The sequence below is a fragment of the Lithobates pipiens genome, unplaced genomic scaffold (genome assembly GCF_037356315.1).
Source record: "Lithobates pipiens isolate NorthernLeopardFrog02 unplaced genomic scaffold, aLitPip1_a1.2 Scaffold_27, whole genome shotgun sequence".
NCBI lineage: Eukaryota > Metazoa > Chordata > Amphibia > Anura > Ranidae > Lithobates > Lithobates pipiens.
In genome coordinates this window covers 120,999,026-121,021,639 of record NW_027507788.1, presented here as the reverse complement: position 1 = coordinate 121,021,639, position 22,614 = coordinate 120,999,026, and the positions used below count along the sequence as shown (strand labels likewise).

Here is a 22,614-nt window from a genome sequence, read left to right as displayed (position 1 = left end):
CCGGGGAGTGTGTGGTATATAGGGGGGCCGAGGAGTGTGTGATAAATAGGAGGACTGGGGAGTGTGTGGTATATAGGAGGACCGGGGAGTGTGTGGTATATAGGGGGGCCGAGGAGTGTGTGCTAAATAGGAGGACTGGGGAGTGTGTGGTATTATAGGGGGGCCGGGGGTGTTATAGATGAAGGCGGGCCCGGCACTGTCGCTCAGCCTCGCCGTCCTGTCGGTGTGAGGAGATTCCCCGGGTCGGTGTGGAGGGGTTAATGCTCCTCGGTGAGTGTGGAGGGAGGGGGCGGAGTCCGTGTCGGTAAGGTGTGTCGCTTTGCGGAGCTCCGCTCAGTCTGAGGTGAGAACACACCGGGGGAAGATCCGGAAAGTTTTTTTTTGGAGTGCGGAGGGAGCGGAGCCGGGCCCAGGATGCTGGTGAAGGAATACCGGATCTGTATGCCGCTAACAGTGGACGAGGTGAGCGGACCGACACCTTCTCCCCGAGGCATGCCGTGTGTGAGGCTTGGCTACGGCCGGCTCTGTGTGTGTGAGCCCAATTCATTGCCGGTATGGGGGTCCCCTGCTCTTCCATGGACCTCCATGTGTGCTGACATGGACTCCTCCGAACATTGCCAGGACTTGTGTGTGGATCTTCCTGTGCCCTGCACAGGGGGACGGGGACATTCTATGCCCGGGGATCACCCATGCCCTTTGTGTCAGATGGATAGTTGCTCCTAGCTAGACCTGTGCTGATTTCACTTGCACGGTTATGTATTGTATTGTGGTGTACTGTATGTACCAAACTGGAACAATGGGGATCGCTCAGAAAAGTCCACTTGAGTAGATTGGTCCGGGGCTGTGGAGGAGGTGGCACGGTGGGTGACAGGGTGCACATACAGGTGAGCCAGGTGGCTCTGTATCCTGTGTTGGTCATCTCAGGTTGTTTCTAAAAATGAAGCCCATGAGAACTTACCTCCCAGGAGAGGTGAACTTTGCTTCCTTGAGTTGCACACAGAGATTCCACCTGACAGCCGCTACATCACTCCTATGTGCTGGACTTAAAGCCGGACTCCGGGCACAAGCAGGGCCAGTGCTACCACTAGGCAAACTCGGCAGCCGCCTAGGGCGCACTGCTGCCCAGGGCCGGTCACTGGTATTCCTGCTCTCTTCTCTCTGCAGCAAGCAACTAAGTCTGAGCAGGCAGCCGCCGCTCCGTTTGCACGTAGTCTCAGAGGCGCAGTGGTGGTCTGTGTCCCGACACCCAAATGAATGGACGCAAGCAAACATTTAAAAAGGTGGGGCGTACATGGGCAGGGCAAAGGGGGTGGAGCCAGGGGGCGGCAAAATTAGGTTTCGCCTAGGGTATCAAAAATTCTTGCACCAGCCCTGAGCACGAGATGAACACCCCTGCAGGTCCCCCTCCCCCACACTCACTACAAGGGTTAAAAAAAGTGCAGAATTTCTAAATAACAAACCTACATACTCCCCTAGGTGGGTGCAGCATCTGTCCCCCCTCCTCCTCTACACAGAGAACTCAGTACATAAAGACTGCTCTTTGCGGTGCACTGGCAGGCTGAGCCAGCTACTGATCAGGCATTTGGGTGGATCCCAACATTGAAGTCGGGATTCCTCCAGAGCCTGGGCCGGCTCTGTAATAACAGCCGAAAGCAGACTTAAAGCGGAGTTCCACCCAAAAGTGGCATTTCCGCTTTAAGGACGCCTGACCCCCTGACACGCCACATTTGGGTATCTAGTTTTGACAGGTACCCAGCTGCCCAACCATTCAGAACACTCAGTGCGCACCCGGCTGTGAAGCTGCAATCTGTCGAAGCCAGATGCCCACACTTGCAATGCTGGTGCTGCAGAGGGGAGAAGCGAGGCTGTGGGCGGCCCCATCGCTGGACCGTGGGACAAGTGACTGTCTATTAAGTTAGCAGCTACACTTTTTTGCAGCTGCTGACTTTTAATAAACACAGAAATCTGTGGAACTCCGCTTTAAGCTAGGTGACGGGAGTGCAGAACCAAGTACACTTCTGTGACCCACAGGAGAAGTATGGCTTGAAGAGCTTTGACCATACTTCTCCTTTTTAAATGCTCATTTTTATGTGAATAGATAACAATCTGGAGAGGATGGAAAAATGTACACTACTACAGTGGCTTGAAGGAGCCCCCATCATGTCCATTTACAATTCAACCGGCCTCTGAATGTGATGGGATTTATTTTTTTTTAAATGGAGAATACAGCCCCACCACACACATTTTGTTACCTGTAATAGTGTGTCTCATTCGTTCTGCCTGGTATTATGGCCAGGATCTCTAGAAAGCTTTGTATTAATGGGAGAGGAAAGGATGAATGACAGGATCTTCCCTGCGCATTAACAGAAGGTGTTACAATGCGGGACAATAATAGTACAAGTTCTGTGAATGGTGGTGGGGCAGGTGAGCAGCACAGGCCCTTCACACTTCCAGCCGCTGCTAACCCCTACAGCACCAGAATATTGCTGCTCTGTTCACTAAAGGAAGGATTTTTACATGAATTTATGGGTAACTGATGTATTCCCTCACCCCAGAATAAAATTGTTAAAATTCAGCTTCACAATGAATCCAAAAGGATAAGAGGAGAGAGATTAGTAAATGTATGATCGCTGTGCATGGGACTCTAATATGTGTGTGGTATGGTTGTGCTAGATTTAGGTTTTACTATTAAATTATAAAATTCTATTTACTAGAAAATTAATACTTTGGATCTAATATAAAGTTGATGAAACAAATTGTCGTATTCATGTTCTATCTTCATTCCAATTTGGGGTCATCTTGGGGGATACCATGGCTGCCCATACACACGGCTATCTGAACTGTCACCCAGCTTCCTAGTGCAAAAGCAGCAGCATAGATTAAGAGAAGAAGCCACCAGCTCTGCTGAGACCCTGCAAAGAATGTAACTATTGGTAGTAGGTTACCTTGATACATGTGTTTGTATTGGCGACACGATAGCTGGCATTGGCAGAATCTATTACAATTCTTGTGGTCCAGGAGTCGGGACTTTGCTCTTTTACAAATGGACCTTCTACTACCTATTGGTGAAGAGAATGATCTATAGGAGCCCTGGGGGCAATGCCGCTTTTATCGTCATTCAGTGGACACTTTTTATGCAGTTTATTCTTCTTGGTGAAGAGACAAATTTAAGCCCCTCCTCCCCCTTTTTTTTTCCTTCCCCCCCCCCCTTCTCAGACCGGAGTGATCGCTGAGCCTGCATGTACACCTGAGCACCGTGTATTGCAGGTGATTGCACTTCAGGCGTTTGTTTCCTGCGCAGTTCTAGAGGCGTTCTTCATGAGCAAAAACACACGTTTTGTGTTTTACGGACACACCTATTGAAGTCTGGGGGCCTGAATATGCAAAAAAAAAAAAAAAACACTTTGAGCGTAGCTCGACTGAGTATACAAGTGTGAACAGGGACAATTTGAAAGAATTGGGTTCTGCATGTTGACCATAGTCAGGGATAGGGAAACAAGCTGTAAAATGGTCCAGGGTGCATGGGGTCTGGGGGATTGCAGAGGTTTCCAGGATATCAGAAATTTTCAGTTTACAATAATGATAAACCCTTGTAATGCTGAAAAGTGTGTTCATACATTACATTTTTATTTTTGTGTCAAAGTGCTAGTCTCCTGGCCCCATTATTGCTGACCCTTTGCTGCGCTACAAGTAGGCAAACTTGCATTCTATATCCAGGTCATTAAAGCAATAGTTAACGTGGCAGCCAGGTAACTAGCATTTTCTCATAGGTCAGCATTGGCAGCCTTTCTATTTCTCTCATGGGTTATTTTTCAGCAGCTTGAAGAGCTTGGTTAGTACTCCCCTCCTTACAAACTGTCCTTAGTTCTCACACCTATACCTTCATTCTGACTCAAAATAATAGCTGGCACCATGATTTCTAATCATGTCTGTACCTGTCTCCCGAGGTATGCTACTGCATGTTTCATAGCTGCAGAAAATAGTGCGTGCAAATGAATCAGTACAGCAGTCATTCCTCTGAGTGATGTGCCGGAGCTTCATTCAGAGATGTCGTCTTATGACTTACTGCCAAGCAGAATTTAGATCACACTCGGATCATGAACTGATACCAGCAGAACCAGCACCACTGACTGTTTCCGGACAAAGGTTACTGTATAGACACAAATTCTAATATGTATAGTGCCATCAATTTACATATATTATACGTTCACATCAGTCTCTGCCCTCAAGGAGCTTACAAACTAAGGTCCCCAACTTGTATAAATACTATTTATTTATATAACACACACACACACCTCTATCACTGTGGGCCCCATCCTGGAATGACCCAGGTCATTGAGGTAAACTATTCACTGCTGACCATCCAAACCAATGATTTAAAATGTGTAATTGCTGTCAAGAACTAAGTGAAACCAAATTGCTGTTATATCTCAGACGTGTGGCAGCATCAATAGATGTGAATGCAAGTAAAGCTATACTAAGGCTGTACATCATAATAGACCCAGTGGTGCAATGCCTGGCAAGCTGAGAATGCTGAATGATCAGGGCTGTACTGCTCATAGTCGGTGCGTTCTGCACCAGTCCGGCCTCATCATTCAGTATTCTCAGTTATGTAATGCTCTCATTGTGATGCATCTGTTACACAAAACCTCTAGCAAACATGTGGACAAATGCACTTCTACAGCAGCTGTATGAAGACCTGTTGAGCTTGCTGCATAGCCACACAGGAAGAGAAGGTGTGTGTGTGTGTGTGTGTGTGTGTGTGTGTTGCTTATGGTTGCCAGTCAGTTTGCAGCAATCATTCTTCTTGGACAAGGTAGAGATTGAAAGTAAACACCTAACTAGTTGCTGTTGGCAAGGACCCAAAATTTTCTTTCCTTTTTTAGCTTTTATAAAACACCCATACGTTTTATAATCTGGTTCGTTTCCAGGGTTTATACACACATTATCATTGTGTTCTACGACAACTGAGTTGTGTAAACACAAGATTACATGATGTAAAATCTGACCTCTATCTGGAAACCTTGCAACTGTTATAAACAATATGAAGCTCATGCAGATGGACGTGTATTGGCTCCTGTGTCCTCAACTATAAAATCGTTTGCTCTTTCACCTAACCGGGATTCCACTTACAGATGCCAACACAAGTGACTGGCTGCAACTTTGCCCCTACATTAGAGTTTACTTGGGTATGTATGTACAGCATATTTCTGCAGGTCGTGGCACACCTGTGTTTCAGGAAGTGCCCTGTATGGGCATGCACAGGTATACCCCAACACAGAAGCAAAAAAAGTCCTACTTACAGTGGTTTTGCACAGAGTAGCCCTGATCCTCCTTCTCTGGTCCCCTGCCAGTGCTCCTAGCTCCTCCCTCTTGACCCAATAGCAATCTGCTTGCTATGGATACACTGGTGTGCTCACTTCTGGGCCCTGCTCTGTGTCCAAAAGACTCATAGAGCCTAGGCTCAGCCCCCCCCCCCCCCCTTCCTCATTGGCTCGCTGGCTGTGGTTGAGAACAGTGGGAACCAAAGGCCCCCGTTACTGTCTCTGGCAATGAGTCCCTGGACAGCAGAGGCTCTTGTGAACATTGCTGGATCCAGAAGAGGCTTGTGTGTGTGTGTGTGTGTGTGTGTGTGTGTGTGTGGTGGTGGGGGGCGCAGCACACAAGGTTTTTCTATCTTCGTGCATAGAATGCATGAAGGTAAAAAAATGTTCACCATTTTATTAACCCACATAGAATGCTGAGCTTCCATGATTGAAAGAACTGAAATCCAGTGAATGAAAGGAGCAGGCCAGAGACAGGTTGGGGAGGAAAAATCTAGACTATGCTAGAGATCCTGCAGCCAGGAAAAAAAAGACTCCCGGACATGAGAAAATGACCAGAACTTTAAGCCCAGTATAATTTTAGCCTCTCAACATCTTTGTGCAAGAGGCATAATGCAGTGTAAAGTATTGAAGTGGTAAAACCCTTTTCAGGCTTTTATTGCCGTCTGTGTCCCAGCTGAGGAGAGTCACCCCATTTCTCCTGAGAGATTTCATCCATCTTTGGGAAGGCTAACTGTACCCAAGTCAATTAATTGATTGACTTGGGTACAACCAGCATGTGGAATTTTTAGCGTACAATTATCTGCTAACATCACTGTTCTCCAGACACGGACGGCTGCCCTGCTAGGAGAATACAATAGCTTTGAGGTAGAGATTCCCCCATCAACACTGACTCTATTACTGGGGGAATCAAGTGATTTTCTTCCCTGCAACTTGAAAGAAAATGGCATAATCTATGGCCTGCATTAGAGATTAGGGGTCATTCATCTGGTGAGTCTTTTGGTATTTAAGCATTAAATGGTGGAGTGAAGAGGGGCATTGGGATTGTATGGCACACGTTTGCAAGAGGATTTTGTGTAGAAGAGATGCACTATGTTGTCAAAAATATTGGGACACTTGTCTTTACACGCACATGAACTTTAATCCCAGCCTTTGTCCGTAGGGTTCAATATTGATTGGCCCTCCCTTTGCAGCTATAACAGCTTCAACTCTTCTAGAAGGCTGTGCAGAGTTTAGGAGTATGAAGGCACAACTGTTTTCTGTGTGCCCTTGTGGACACCTGCAATTTTCTAACATGGAAAAACGCAGATCTCCATACAAGTTTGCCTAGACTCCTATGAAGCAAAGGCTAATCGGACACATAACAGATGTGATTTGGGCATGCCAGGGATTATTCTCTTTTGGAATTTTCAGACTTGCGAAGGAAGTTTATCTTCTATGATGATTCATCCCATTGCGAACCTTTTTTGTTCCCTTTAGAACACTGCAAAAGCATGTGGCATTTTCACTAAGCCTTTCTTCGAGGGTCATATAATACCTTCACAGTGTAAGAAGAAAGTATGTTTACATATTAGATCTATCTTGCAGTGCTGGGGACATTAACCAGCTGTCTATTGGTACTGCTATCATATTTTAGGTACCCTGTTAATTGTCATCTAGGTTGAGAGCTCGGAGCTGGTTTACGCTGGTTTATTGGTCATAAAACGGTACAGGTTTACACTAATAAAAGATGAAACAAATGACACCTTTTAGAATTGAATGTTGCCATTTGCATAGAAACAGGAAACTCTATATTCGGTATTTAGCTGGAAAAAACTTGAGGCTGCAATCACGCCTAAGTGTTTCAAATTTGTGCGAATTTTTTTTTTTTTTTTGTACAGCTCACCAATGTATAAACCAGAAACGCCTGTAATCTGCACCAAAGAAGCTCATGTTCTCTCTTTTTTTTTTTTTGCTCCAGGCCCCTTTCACACTGGAATGAAATGAGTTGTATGACTGTGTATCCCACTTTGCCCTGCGACTTGAAGTCTGACTTCAATGAACAGGGATCTGACTTTGATCCCCCTCCGAACTGTACCAGGCTGCAAGCCCTGCGCCCCCATCCACCCCAAAGCACCTTGTCCCCAGGTTGATGAGGACAAGGGCCTATTCTCGACAACCCTGGCTGTTGGTTGTTGGTCAGGGAGCATATTGAAATCGGGAAGCCCCTTTTAACAAGGGGAGGCCCAGATCCCATTCCCCCCCCCCCCCCCCCGCCCTATACGAATGAGTATCGGGTACATTGTACCTCTACCCATTCATAAAGTGTCAAAACTGTTTTTTACAGTAGTTTATTAAGGCAGCTCCGGCGTCGCTTCCGATTTTTCTTCTCCTTTCTCTGAGTTTTCGCTGATATCTTCTAGCCCTCTCCAGTTCTTCTCCCTCTTTTTGCTGTGTTCTGCCTCTGCTGGGTCTTCTCCGCTGTCTTTTCCCTCTGTTCTTCCAATGTTGACTCGACACTCTCTCCCGCTCTAATGCTGGCTGACCGGTTACAGTTTTTTTTTTAATTTATTTTTTATTTTTTTACAAAATTCAGTAACTGGGTGGATTTGCTTTAAATTCAGTAACCAAAAATGCAGTGTTTATCCTCATGGCACATCACAGGGAGCACCCTCATGGTTAACAGAGGACAGACTTGGGGATGGACTTGGAAAATGTAACATTAATAAGTCACCGGGACCAGATGGCTTGCACCCGAGGGTCCTTAAGGAACTCTGTCAAGTAATTGCCAGACCCTAATTTTTACTGACAGTCTAACGGGAATGGTACCAGCTGATTGGAAAAAAGCCAATGTAGCACTTATATTTAAAGGGCCAAAATACATTCCTTGGAATTACAGGCCAGTTAAGCCTAACATCAATAGTATGCAAGCTCCTGGAGGGAATGGTAAGGGACTATATACAAGATTTTAGTAAAGAAAACGGTATCATTAGCAGTAATCCGCATGGATTCATGAATCGTTCTTGCCAAACAATCTATCCTCCTTCTATGAGGAGGTGAGCTGCCATCCTAGATGAAGGAAGGCCCGTAGATGTGGTTTATCTGGATTTTCCAAAAGCATTTAACACCGTTCCCCATAAACGTTTACTGTACAAAATAAGTTCCGTTGGCATGGACCATAGGGGACTACATGGATTAAAAACTGACCACAAGGGCGAGTTCAAAGGGTAGTGATAAGTGGGGAGTACTCGGAATTGTCAAGGGTGTAAAGTGACGTCCCCCAGGGTTCTATGCTGGGACCAATCCTATTTAATTTGTTCATAAACTACCTGGAGGATGGGATAAACAATTCAATCTCTGTACTGTAATCTCTCATACTAAGCTAAGCAGGGCAATAACTTCTCCACAGGATGTGGAAACCTTGAAAAAAGATCTGAACAAATGAATGGGATGAGAAACTACATGGCAAATGAGGTTTAATGTAAAAAAATGTAAAATCATGCATTTGTGTGGCAAAAATATGAATGCAATCTACTCATTGGGGGGAGAACCTCTGGGGGGAATCTAGGATGGAAAAGAACTGAGGGGGGGGGGGGGGGGCTCCTAGTAGATGGACTTGGCAATGACATACAATGCCAAGCTGCTGCTAACAAAGCAAACAGAATATTGGCATGCATTAGAAAGGGATTAACCACTTGCTGACCGGCTCCTGTACTTATACGTCGGCATTTTGAAGATGGATCTCTCGGTAATGGCAGCAGCTACTGCCACAACTGAGGTATCATTTCTTCAGGAGCCGGTCATGTTTATGATGATGGCGGTCTCTGGGGGGGTACTCCCGCTGCTAACTGGAGCCTTTGGCAGCGGCAGAGGTGATCAGGACCTGTCCGTGGTGAGGTATGGAGATGAGTGAGGGGGAAGATCCGTCTACATACCATAGAAGGGTGGAAACTACATCATAACGTTCCTTCCGCCCATACATCTTAAAGGGTAATTTTTTTTTTTTTTTTTTTTTCAAATTTATTTTTTCTATTTATTTATTTTTTTTTTTTTTTATTGCATTATAGTCCAAATATGAGATCTGAGGACTTTTTGACCCCAAATCTTATATTTAAGAGGGCCTGTCATGCTTTTTTTTTTCTTTTACAAGGGATGTTTACATTCTTTGTAATAGGAATAAGTGACCCATTTATTTTTATTTATTTTTTACTTTATTTTTCCATGGTTTAAAAAATAAATAAATCAAGTAAAATAAATGAGAAAAAAATTAAATTTTTTTTTAAAGCTCCCGGTCTCGACGAGCTCAGGCGCAGAAGCAAACGTATACGTGAGTAGCGCCCACACATTTGAGATATCGCCGCAATCGTTGGAGCAACAGCAATAATTCTAGACCTCTAACTCAAAACATGCAACCTGTCGAATTATTTTTATTTTTATTTTTTTAAATGTCGCCTATGGAGATTAAGTGTAAAAGTTTGACGCCATTCCACGCGCGGGCGCAATTTTGAAGCGTGACATGTTGGATATCAATTTACTTGGCGTAATAACTTTCACAATATTGAAAAAATTGGGCTAACGTTACTATTTTAATTAAAAATTATAATTTTTTTTTTTTTCCAAAAGTGTGCTTGTAAGACCACTGCGCAAATACGGTGTGAAAAAAAGTATTGCAATGACTGCCATTTTATTCTCTAGGGTGTTAGGAAAAAAAATATAATGTTTGGGGGTTCTAAGTAAATTTCTAGCAAAAAAAAAAAGTTTTAAACTTGTAAACACCAAAATCTCAAAACGAGGCATGTCTTTAAGTGGTTAACTTGAGAGATAAAATAATTCTCCCGCTCCTACAAGACTCTGGTCCGGCCAGACCTGGAGTATGCTGTCCAGTTCTGGGCACCAATCCTCAGGAAGTATATACTGGAAATGGAGCGAGTACAAAGAAGGGCAACAAAGCTAATAAAGGGACTGGAGGATATAGGTATGAAAGGTTACAAGCACTGAACTTATTCTCTCTCGAGAAGAGAGAAGTTTGTGGGTGATTATGATTTCAATTTACAAATACCGTACTGGTGACCCCACAATAGGGATAAAACTTTTCCGCAGAAGGGAGTTTAATAAGACACAAAATTTAAATGGTAAATTGGTAACTCTGAAGACAAAAATCAGCAGAAAATCTGAAGGTGTGTATGGGGCTAAAGAGTGGCAAGGATGTGGAATTCCCTTCCATAGACGGTGGTTTCAGCTGGGAGCACCTGAACGACCACAACATACAGGGATATACAAGTGTAATAATATAATCACACACATAGGTTGTAGTTGATCGACTTATCTTTTTTCAAATTTACCTAATGAGGTTTCACTTAAATTTTTACTGCTCGCCCTTCCTCCTCGGACTTGGAGACTAGGACAGATGTTTTTTTTTTTTTTTTTTTTTTTTTTTTTTGTAGTGTACATATATTTGCAAAACAATTGGGTAAAGGGAATATTCCTGAACTTTGTTTTATCTCATGGTCACTGTGAAATTGTGTGAATGCATCAATACAGTTATTTATCTCAGCTTGCAGAGCTTCGAATCATTGAATGAGTTTACCAAAAATGTTAATATTGCAGAATATACAGCCTCATGCTACATAAGCTCTATTTCATGCTGAAGAAACTAAATTATGAATGTATCTTAACTGCTTAAGGACTACCACCATTGTACAGAATTGCCCTCGTTGTACGTCGGCTTGTGCAGTTGTGCTGCAGGAGCGTGCCCGCGGGTCGGCCGTACCCTATGTCCACCGGCCACCTGCAATCGCCTAATACAAAGGCAGAATGGGGTGGGGTGGATTCAGAAGATTAGGCAGATGTCGCCACCAAGTTCAGAATGTCCCTGGAGGGAGGTGGGGGTCTCCTTTTTTAAAGTAATCCATGCTACCTTTGAGATAGAGAAGGAAAAGGACACTCCAAAAGCCATGTTTTTTTTTCCCCATTCATTCGATAGTCAGACATGATTAAGAATGGCTTGAGCTGGAGAAGAAACCATTCTTTTCTTGGGCCCACAAAAGATTCCCTTTTGAGAAAGACCATGACTCTATCTGGAACAAAGTTCCAAAACTGGATTTCGCCTTTTCACAGATTTCTAAGTCGACTTACCAAATTTTTTAAAGAGATGGGCACGCTAAAGGAGCCTATGGATAAGCGGGTGGACCAACTTAAAGTCTGGCAATCATGAACAATCTGAAACCAGCAATGGCAACAACATGCGTTGCTAGGAATCTAGAGCACTGTGTTAATCAGATGAAATCCCATATTACAGCAGATTCCCTGAAACTAGAGATTCTGGATTCCTTTGCAACCCTATCTGCAGCAGTGGCATACATTGCAGATCCAATCGGGCCTCTCGCCATGAAGTCCCGAGTCTAGAAACTGAGATCAGAGAGTTTTTGTTCTGGTCACTAAAAGTTTTTCTAGGGCTTCTACTCGCAGGTATTCCTCATTCAGAAACCCTCAGGAAAGTGTTGTCTCAGCCTAAATCTCAAATTGCTAAACAGAAGATTTTGGATGGATTCAACTGTCGCATCCAAAAACTTTCTGAAGAGCGCTGGGTTTTCATCCCTTCTCCAGATGCAGCTCAAACCATATTGGTACCTTCTGTTGAGACAGTACCTCCTAATACAGGGCCCTCTATTCCACCAAGAGGTATTGAAGCTAAAACTCACATCCTGGCTTTTGAAGAGCAGCTTTTGAGGAAGAAGGTATTTTTGGGTAGGTTAGTTGCTACCCTCCTATACAGTAGAGTGTTGCTATAGCAATTTATTCCAAGGTCTAGAAAGTTGTTGTGGGACTTATCTGTTCTACAGGCTCTAACCAGGGGACCCTTTGAACCTATTGATTTAGCCTCCCTGAGACTGATTACATTTAAAATCTCCTTTTTTTTTTTTTTTCTATTTTCAGATAGAATTGTTCTGAACAGACCCTAATTTTTTACCGAAGGTCACTTCTAGGGGTGCAACGGATCGTCACCGATCCGTGATCCGAACGGGTCACCACGCTCGGATTGGCACATGCCGCGATCCACTGAGCACTCTGCGGTCTCGGCCTTAGGAAAGGCCATGGCTTCGGCCTAGCTCCGAAGCGGCGGCCATCTTGCTACACCCAGGCTGTTTACACTGATCTCTCCGACGGAGCGATCACTTGTAAACAAACCGGCGTCATGTCATGACATGACGCCAGTTCCTCTCTTCCCCTCTCTGTACTAACCTGTACAGCGGAGGGGAGGGATCCTGAGATGGAAGCAGCCATCCCTCCATACCCTACAGTACCCAGCAATACCCTGCCAATACTCCAGCAGTACCGCAATACCCTGCGATACCCTGCCTGCCAATACTCTGCGATGCTCAGCCATACTCAGCCAATATTACAGTGGGGGAGATTGTGGATATTACGGTGGGGACTATATGGTGATGGAATTTTCACAGGTTTTTGCAAATTAAATTATTTGCTGATCCAAAAAATGATCCGATCCGTGATTCTGATCCGAGGAACGATTTGATCCGTGAGTTTTTTGATCTGTCGCACCCCTAGTTACTTCAGTATAAAATCGAGTTAATGAGATTAAACTTCCTACATTTCGCTCTAATCCATTGGTAAGGAAGACTAATTCCATACTTTGGATGTTGAGAGCAGTCTTAAGTTACCTCAAAGCCGCTAAGGACATTAGGCGTTCAGACGCATTATTCATTTTATAGGCTGGTGGCAAGAAAGGAAGACAAGCTACCAAATGGAACTATTAGCAGATGGTTGAAAATGGCTATCACAGAAGCCTATTCCTTTTCGGGTCAAGAGGGTCCAGTTAGTATTCGGGCTCATTCTACAAGAACTTTGGCAGGGAGTTGGGTAAAGAGAGCTGTTACCATCCCTGAACAGATCTGCTACATGGATGAGCCTGATGACCTTTGTCCATCATTTTAGTGTTTAAACCTCCTGACGGCAGGGGACCAGGCTTTTGGAAGTAAGTCTTTCAGGTTGTTGTCCCACCCTAATGGGGAAGTCTCAATTTATCCTCTCGGGTGCTGTCTTGAAAGACGTTTTAGGAAAATTTAAGTTAGACTTCAGGCTAACTTGTTTTCCAATAGTCTTTCTGGATAGCAATAACACCTTTGTTTTGCTGTATACTAAGACATAACGGTTTGTTTCAGCCAGGGCTGGATGTTCTCTTTAAACAACCGAAGGCAAGCTGAGTGGAAGCCTCCCACTAAAGCATTGGCTGAGGTGTTTCCTCTTGTGGGAGGAGCCCTGATCTTTCAGGTGCTGACCTGAAAGTCTATTGGAAAACAAGTTACCGGTATGGCTAACTTTGAATTTTTTTTAAATTTATATCCACCCTGTTAGACAATGATGGAGATAAGTTGCACAGGTAATGCAACAATGAGGGGCCCAACTCTTGTCCCAATCCCTTATTTTGCATCCAAGATATAGGTGGTATACACTTTTTTTTTTTTGAGATGCAAATGTAATCTCACCAGAAATGTAGCAGATGTTCTTTGCATGGTTTATACAGTTTTGCGGCATCTGAGCGAAAACATCACTCAACTGTTCCTTGGAAATGTTAGGCAATGACACCTTTGCCAGCCACCACATTTAACTGTACATGGCACAGATTTGCCAAAGACAAGTGTACCTTGCACTAAAAAATCAATTTACAGTTAGGTAATTAGTCCCAAAGTGAAGATAAATTTATACACTTTAACATACCATTTTTCCATTGTTCTACCATACTTTGTCACAAATCGGAGGCATCGTGATCATCAAACACCTCCCTCCCTTGTAGGCAAATATACTCCCCTGTGTATAAATCTTTATTGTGAAATCTTAAACTTTAGCCAACCAGCATCGTTATCACCTGTTTTTTGTAATTAATCTAATCAAAATATGTAAGAATTGGCACATTTTTATCTCTGAGGTCGATAATTTCCCAAAACTTGTAGACCAATTTTATGGGTGTCATAGGAGAGGGGTAACTGTTTGTCTGTAGAATCTTTCTGTTTTCAGTCATGTTTGGGCTGATCAGTGTATGGGTGGAAAGCAGATGGCAGATCTCTAACAGATTCATAAGCTCACACTTTAAGCCCCATTTACAACTGTTCACTCCAAAGGGAGAGACATTGGTCTCCATTAGATTTGGAAAACTAAGCTAAACTTTAGTTTCCCCAAAAGGTCTACGAATGTGGGCAACAAACCAGGGAAATCCAATGCATGTTCATCAAAGGACAAATTTTAATTCCAAAAATTAAAACTCCTACTGAAGGCATGGTATATGCCACCTCCAATACTGCCTGCACTTTTCCATAAATTATGTAATGTCTATGCAGAACTCTCCTCTCTACCTCCAGAAATTAAACAAACTTTCTGAAATGTTCCCCAGGCATTGAAAAGCAGGCCCTCTGATAAAGCCCTTGGCCCAGATGGCTTCACAGTTGCATATTTATAAAACATTTTATGAAGTCTTCGTCCCGCAGATAACGCGCTACGTGAACTTTATAGTGAGGTTGTGTGGGGTGTTTGGTTTTTTTTTTGCCCTGAATCTTTGTGCGCATATCGCATCCCTGCCTAATTCCAGCTAAGAACATACTTGCTGTGGCAGTTTCCACCCAATCTCCTCATTTTAATTTTTTTAAAAACATTTTTTGTAGGGTGGAGATGGATTATTACATTACTGCCCCCATGAGAGAGATTCACTCTCACTTTTTGCCCAACGGCTATGACTGTAGTCTACAATTCTATAGCGTAAAAGGAGTGCTCTTTATCTTCTCCTGTAGGTTACAGGAGAGCACTTAATTCTGCACTCCTGTGACCCAGATTCAGTTGTCCGTGAGCTTTTGGCTGCCGTTGACTTTAGTGTTGGGAGCCACTTTTTTTTTTTTTTTTTATAGATGCCTGAATGTCAGCTGGCTCAGCCTCTGCTCACTGCTGAGACCCTGAGCCAGCTGCTCCTGCCCCCTCAACAGCCCGGCGCGCCAGTGAGTGTTGGAGAGGCAGAGCACAGAGCCAGTCTGTATCCAGTGAAGTTGCACAAGAGCCTTGGCTGTTGGACTCTTCCTCATTGGTTAAGAGTAGCTGCTGTCAATCTAAGTGAGCCAATGAGGAGAGGGGGTGGGGCTGGGCTGCGGCCCTGTCTGAATGGACGCACAGAGCAGCGCATCGGCTCGGGTGCCCCAATGCAACCTGTTTGTTGTGGCGGCAGGAGGGAGGGACCTGAGAAGGCTGCACAGAGCAGGCAAGTATAACATATTAAAGATGTGAAGTGTAGGCGCTAAACATATTACTGTAATATTCAAGGGAGTTTAACCCAAAAGACACAAAGCAAAAAACGCATAAAAAAGTGAACAATATACGTGCAGGGAACAAAAAAAAAATATATAGATATATAGATCATAAAGTGTGTCAATGTAACTATATCTTATTTGTAAAACATGACCCCAAATCTGGGGATAAGATCTTAAAACGAAAAAAAGAAAGTACAAACAATCAAGTCCATATATTGGTGAACGTGGATGTGCAGATATGAATCCCAACAAGTTATAGTGAAGGCAACAAATCCCAATGTGATGTAACCATAGGCAATTTCACCGTCGTGCAATTCCCACCACCTTACGAAGCACAGGCTTACCGGAAAAAGATGACCCGGATAGACTTATGTCTAAAGAGTCGGAAATGGCTTGTAATTCCAACTACTGAGACATTGGATTCAGCATTCCATATTTCCGTGGATCGGCAGGATGGGTGATCTTTACGATATAGTGGACTGTATATGGTCACCGATTTTAGAGAGACCACTCCGGCATCAGCTCGGACATAGGGGTTGGAAGGATAGAGCCGAAATAGTGTAATAACGTTTTAAAAAAAAAAATATTTTTTAATAAAAATAAAATATTACACTCACATTTCCATAGTTGTAAATAGACATGTGACAAGAAATAAGCAGTGGTAGAGTCTTCCCGGACGCGTTTTGACCTATGGGTCATCATCTGCGGTGGACTACTACCACTGTTACACTGCCTTTTATAAATAACATACCTTAATGCAATCAAATCTAATCAGGCTCCCCCCTGTGTGTCACTGATGTCCACTTCCGGTATCCGTATCATGGCGGCCCGGCGTGCGTTCCACGCCTCTATTCAACTGCGTTCCACCTCTGTTTGTTTGCGTTCCACACAGTGGACTCAGCAATTACACCTAGTAGTTGGAAACCAATGTATTGTGAACCGATGACCCATCTCAAAGGATGGAACATTAAATGAATACCAGGCCGCCATGTATTAAAATTCATATTGTATACCTAATTAAATATACTAATATATGTGGTTAATGCAATATCTCAGCGCAGTTTCGAATGACCCCGGAACCGGAAGTGTATAAACATCACTTCCGGTGAACTGCGCATTGTAGACATCGCCTCCCCACACATGGGACTCCACACGAGAAAGACCTCATCTACGTCAGCGCTACGGAAGAGGAACATGGAGCCGGAAGTAAACACACGTCACTTCCGGTGTGATGCGAGAACGAGGCTTGGATCACGCCGAGTCTCGTACTATCTCACTCAATAACAGGGGGATGTGATTTTAATGTCTCCACCCCTCGTGATGGCCCCTCGAGTGGGGAACAACTAGAAAGGAGCCTACAAAGAAAGATTAAAAAATTTATAAGACCAACCGATCTGTCAAATATTAAAAAGTCCTAAAAAAAAAAAGAAAATTAGGAATAAGTGTTTACTCAAGACACATTCTTCATGTATATAATTTAACTGGAGGAAAATTCAATGATCCCTCTAATAGTCTATATGGGAAAAATTTAATGGTGCACCACTGTCAATGATGGTCTATAATGTGGACACCAAAAAATTCTATAGACAATAAACCGAAGCAAAAAACAAGTATAACATATTAGTCATTTGTGTGTTTGTTTAAAAAAATAAAATAAAATCGCTAATCAAAAATGATATCCTTGCTTTGTGGAAGATCTGTGTTAATTCAGGCTACACACATTTCCTACAAACATCAGTCTGATCAGAGGGTGACGCAACCCCCCCCCCCCCCCCCCTTTCTTTGTGTTTTTTGAAAACTTTCAACTACTCATTAAACAAAAAAAGTAACTGAGATCTGCAGAGCTGTAACGTAAAGCACAGTTCATTTTTAACTTGCTGGTTAGTGCCCAGTCAGCTTGAAGTCCAGACTTGGAGTTGTGCACTCTGTCTACATATGTGCACGTGATTAGCTGTTTATATACGATTATCTTTGCAGTTTGCCTGCAGGACTTGTAGGAGTTACCAGACCTTTGTATTTGCATACATTAGAGTGATGAAAGCTGCATACATTATTCGGTCATTTCTGTTTACCTGATTTCAGCATGACTTTACAGTAGCTTGCCATGTTCTGTAGTCTAGGAGCTTCAGAGCTTTCTTCTGATAACAGAAATGCTGTTCTCGACAGCAGGAGGGCCACAGTTTCCTGCGCAAGCCGACAAATATTATGAATTTGTTTCACTTTACTTTATTATAAGTTGATAGAATCCTGATTCATTCATTGAGTTGATGAATGTGTATTTTGATGTGAAAACTTTTACAGCCCGTTCAGAGGGCTTGTTCACACTTGACTAAATTTCTGATGCTCAATAAATGCTCCTCTTAAATTTTTGTTGTATGGGCATCAATGAGCTTTAGGATGGGGCGTTTTTACAAGCGTTAAATGCTCCCTAAATAACTTATGCATGGTTTCATAGTGTTTGAGTGTTGGGGCGTCTTTAACCACTTTCAGACCGGACCATTTTGCTGGTAAATGACCAGAGGTCTTTTTACACTTTGGCACTGCGCTGCTTTAACTGGTAATTGCGCGGTCATGCAATGTTGTACCCAAACAAAATTTGCGTCCTTTTCTTCCCACAAATAGAGCTTTCTTTTGATGGTATTTGATTGCCTCTGCGATTTTTATTTTTTGCGATATAAACGTAAAAAGACCGCAAATTTTGAAAAAAATGATATTTTCTATTTTTGTTATTAGAAAAATCCAATAAACTCAATTTTAGTCATACATTTAGGCCAAAATGTATTCAGCCACATGTCTTTGGTAAAAAAAAAAAGTCAATAATTGTATATTTATTGGTTTGCGCAAAAGTTGTCACATCTACAAACTAAGGTACGTTTTCTGGAATTTACGCAGCTTTTAGTTTACGACTGCCTATCTCATTTCTTGAGGTGCTAAAATGGCAGGGCAGTACAAAACCCCCCCCCAAATGACCCCATTTTGGAAAGTAGACCCCCTAAGGAAATTGATAAGAGGCATGTTGAGCCCATTGAATATTTTATTTTTTTGCCTCAAGCGATTGAATAATGACAAAAAATAATTTTTTTTTTTTTTTTTTTTTCACAAAGTTGTCACTAAATGATATATTGCTCACACATGCTATGGGCATATGTGAAATGACACCCCAAAATAAATTCTGCTGCTTCTCCTGAGTACGGGGATACCACATATGTGGGACTTTTTGGGAGCCTAGCCGCGTACGGGGCCCCGAAAACCAAGCACCGCCTTCAGGCTTTCTAAGGGCGTTACAGTTTTGAAGGCCATAAAATGCCAAGATGGCACAAACCCCCCCCCCCCAAATGACCCCATTTTGGAAAGTAGACACCCCTAAATTTAGGGGTACACTAGTGAGACTAGGTAATAAATGGCGGGTGCCCTGAAACTATAAAAAAATAACTAACCAACCAGCGTCACCTGTAACAGTTATATGGTGATCACTGGTGAAAGGGTTAACTAGGGGGCAATCAGGGGGCTTTATGCGGTAGTATATGGGGGTCCCTGGCGCTATAAAAAGCTGCGGCGAACCTAAATACCTACCTGCCTAACTAGCGTCACCTGTGACACTAATACGGCGATCAGAAAAATGATCGCTTATTAGGCTGGGTTCACACTGGAGCGATGCGGAAACGCCGCGAATCCGCGGCGGGTTCCCGCATCGCATGCCTCCCGGCGGCAGTTCACACTGCCCTATGCGAACTGCTGGGAGTGTCAGTGAAATGTTACTGACACCCCCAGATCAGTTTGCATATCGCAGTGCGATCTGCAAACTCGGATCGCATGGTGTGAACACCCATGCGATCCGATTCTGCTGCGGGCCAAAAAAAGGGTCCCGTGCGAATTTGCGGCGGGTGTGGCGAATGGCTGAACTCGAATCGCACAGAGATCGGATGTGATTTGCATTGCAGTGCGGTGCGAATCACATTCGTTCTCATAAACCGCTGCAATGTGAACCCAGCCTTAGTGACACTGGCGACGGGGGGTGATCACGGGGGTTAAACCTTTATTGGGGGGGTTAGGGGGGTACATTAGAACTAAAGGGGGCTAACCCTAACTGCCCTAACAGTTACTACAGTCACAAATGACACCAATGCAAAAAAAAAAAATGACATTGGTGTCACTGTGACTGGGGGGCAGGGGTAATTGGGGGGGTGATCGGGGGGGTGTGAGTGTGCCTGGCATGTTCTACTGTGTGTGTAGAGTGTTGGTGCAACTCACCGATCCGCTCTCCTCCGTGTCGGAACGAAAAATACCGACACGGAGGAGAGAATACATCACTTCCTCTCCTGTGTTTACATTACAGGAGAGGAAGTGATGTCATCGCGATCGCGAGGGGGTGGCCATGAATGAATGGCCGCCCCCTCGTCCCGGATCGCTCCCGGACGAAAACCGACCGCTGCAGGCACCGGGCGGGGGCCCCCGACCCGCGGGAGGCAAGGGACGTACATGTACGCCAATATGCCTGCCCGTGCCATGCTGTCGACGTACATCGTCGTGCGGCGGTCGGCAACTGGTTAAAACTGCTCTACAATGGAAAGTGACAGAAATAAACGAATTTTAACGTGCCAAAACCGTGCTGAAAACGACTGCCTGAGTGTTACCATAGACTTGAATGGGAGGTGTTGAAAGGCTTCAAACGCCTCCCAACTCGACATGAGGCTGAGTTTTGAAGCGACCCTTTTTTTTTTTTTTTTTTTTTTTTTTTTTTTTTTTTTTCCCCCTCTCTGCAAAGCAACACCATTCATTCCAGTGTATGTGTGTGTTTACTTTACTTCATGGAGTGCAATTGAGGAAAATGGCAATGTACTGCAATCCATATATGAATACAACCTGATAATGCACCGCACACTCTGAATGCCTGCTTACAAATGTAAATGTTGCATTCAAATCTTGGCTAGAAAATGTGTTAACAAAAGAGAAATTGTAACAAAATTGTCTAGCAAGCAATATTGAGCAAAAGATTGGTGCCACATCCAATATTGAAGAAAAAGGAAATCCCCTTGTGGTGGACTTTTAAGGCACAATAGGTAGTGTGTGTGTGTGTGTGTGTGTGTGTGTGTGTGTGTGTTTTTTTTAAGATTTCAAAAGCTTTAGAAAAATATAGAAAACAAGGAATGCTTTTACATATCTAAAACTTAAAAACAGTCAGGAGTAGAATATAGAGTACAATACTATCTATACTTGCACCCGACGTGCTTCAGAGTTGTCTCTTTCAGGGTTATTTAGAAAGAAGAAATTATGTTTGTAGAATATGTAAATGAGTATACAACATTAACATCTACAGATGTACATTTTGTTGGAATAGATTTTCAAAAGATTTACTTATTATGACGGTATAATTAACATTCCAGTGATTTGTCTCTTTAAAAAACATACAAGATCCCTAGTAATGCATTTATGAAAAAATATCCATGTCAGACCCAAAAGGGGGGCATATAGCTCACGCACCAAGTGTGTTTGTGTGGAGAAGAGAGATGCTCATTTAGAGTATGTGTGCCAATGTACCTATTTAAGTGGGACAGTAATCCTAATTGTATCTTTTTGGACTTTTCTATTGCTGACTATAGACAAATGATTTTTCAGCGGATACAGAAAGATTGTGATTTTCTTTGAAAGCCTTTTGTTTAGTGAAGTGGCCCCCAACCTCTTTTGGGGGGTGTGTGTGTTTTTATTTATTTTTTGATGGGAGCCCCGAGTGTGTCATATGCCACGCTGCCTGCCACCAGATGCCACTTGCTATTGAGTGAGGGCAGGAGAGTGGTGGGATGGGCAGTGAGATGTCATCTCTCCCCGCCTGCCTTGCAATGTCACGCGGCCCAGCTGCAGAGACTCTACGGCCTATGCGCCGCAGCCCAGTGGTTGGAGATCCCTGCTTTAGTGTACTTCCAATACAGTAGTTCTAGGAGTTTGTACATGTTCTGTTATTGAGAGCAAAAAGCAGCTAAAATGATGTATGACATGTAGGATCAGCATGGATACATCTAGCTTTATGCCATAGAGGCTGAATGTGGGGGACTATACACATGTGGTACTGGAGGAAACTTGGCTTTAAGAAGTCTCTTGTGTCAGGACTCTCACTCACACACTCTCGGCACCAGCCAAAGGCACAACTCCAGACAGACCTATGGGTTCATGCTCTGTACCCTCGGGTCCTGTGTCCACACCTTCAGATCACAGAAAAATGGGGATGTGTCTGATCGGGTGACTTTACTAAAGTCTCTATTTGACCAGTTTCAGAGATTTCTTGCCCATCGGCCTTGGTTTCCTGTTATGTACCTGGAATAGGAGGTGGTGTGACCTCTTTACTGCAGCCTGTCCACACCATTGTAAAGACGAAGACTTGATTAGTTGTGGATTTCTCAACTTGAACATCCCTGGCTATTCTTTGCAATCAACAGATGAGGAGGAGCCAAGAGTGCTGGTGGGAGACCGCAGAAGAGGCGTATCGGGGCATTAAGAATACCATGTTTGTTTTACTTTTCAAAATTGTAGTGTTCTATTTTCTTGTATGTTATAAGAACTAGCGATGGTTACCGTAACAGATGTTCAGTTCACATACAAGAAAACTCCTAAAGCCAATGCTAGGACATTGCTAGAATTTATTTCACCTAATCTACTACTCACTAAGACTGAAGCCTGGTACTCACTGAGCTGCTATCGCCAATGTAAGAGAGAATCTGGCCTTGCAGTACCCTACTAAGCTGTGTCCCAGTGCATTGCAGGATGAATACACGCTAAAAATTTAATTGGCATGCATATTTAAAAAAAAAAAAAAAAAAAAACCCCCGGGGGGAGGAGGATACTTATTTTGGTTGAGAAATTTGACATTGTGGAAATAGACAAATTTCATCATCTAGTCATAATCTGCTTAGTTGTTGCTTTGCATTAGTGTGGACCAGGGATAAAAATTTGGATGCGTTTTAGAACGCACTGAATTGCATCACAAGTAAAATAACATGTTTTACTATGGA

At 43.5% G+C, this 22,614-nt stretch overlaps 1 protein-coding gene across 1 annotated transcript in view; it reads left to right on the top strand.

The window, feature by feature from the left end:
* The first annotated feature begins 227 nt into the window (after nucleotides 1–227).
* Nucleotides 228–22,614, top strand: part of LOC143934101 (cytoplasmic phosphatidylinositol transfer protein 1-like) — a 223,820-nt gene continuing 201,433 nt past the window's right edge. Inside the window, exon 1 of the mRNA XM_077457416.1 lies at nucleotides 228–462. Coding sequence (XP_077313542.1) covers nucleotides 415–462 — 48 coding nt within the window. The 5' untranslated portion in view covers nucleotides 228–414. The remainder of the gene's footprint in view (nucleotides 463–22,614) is intronic.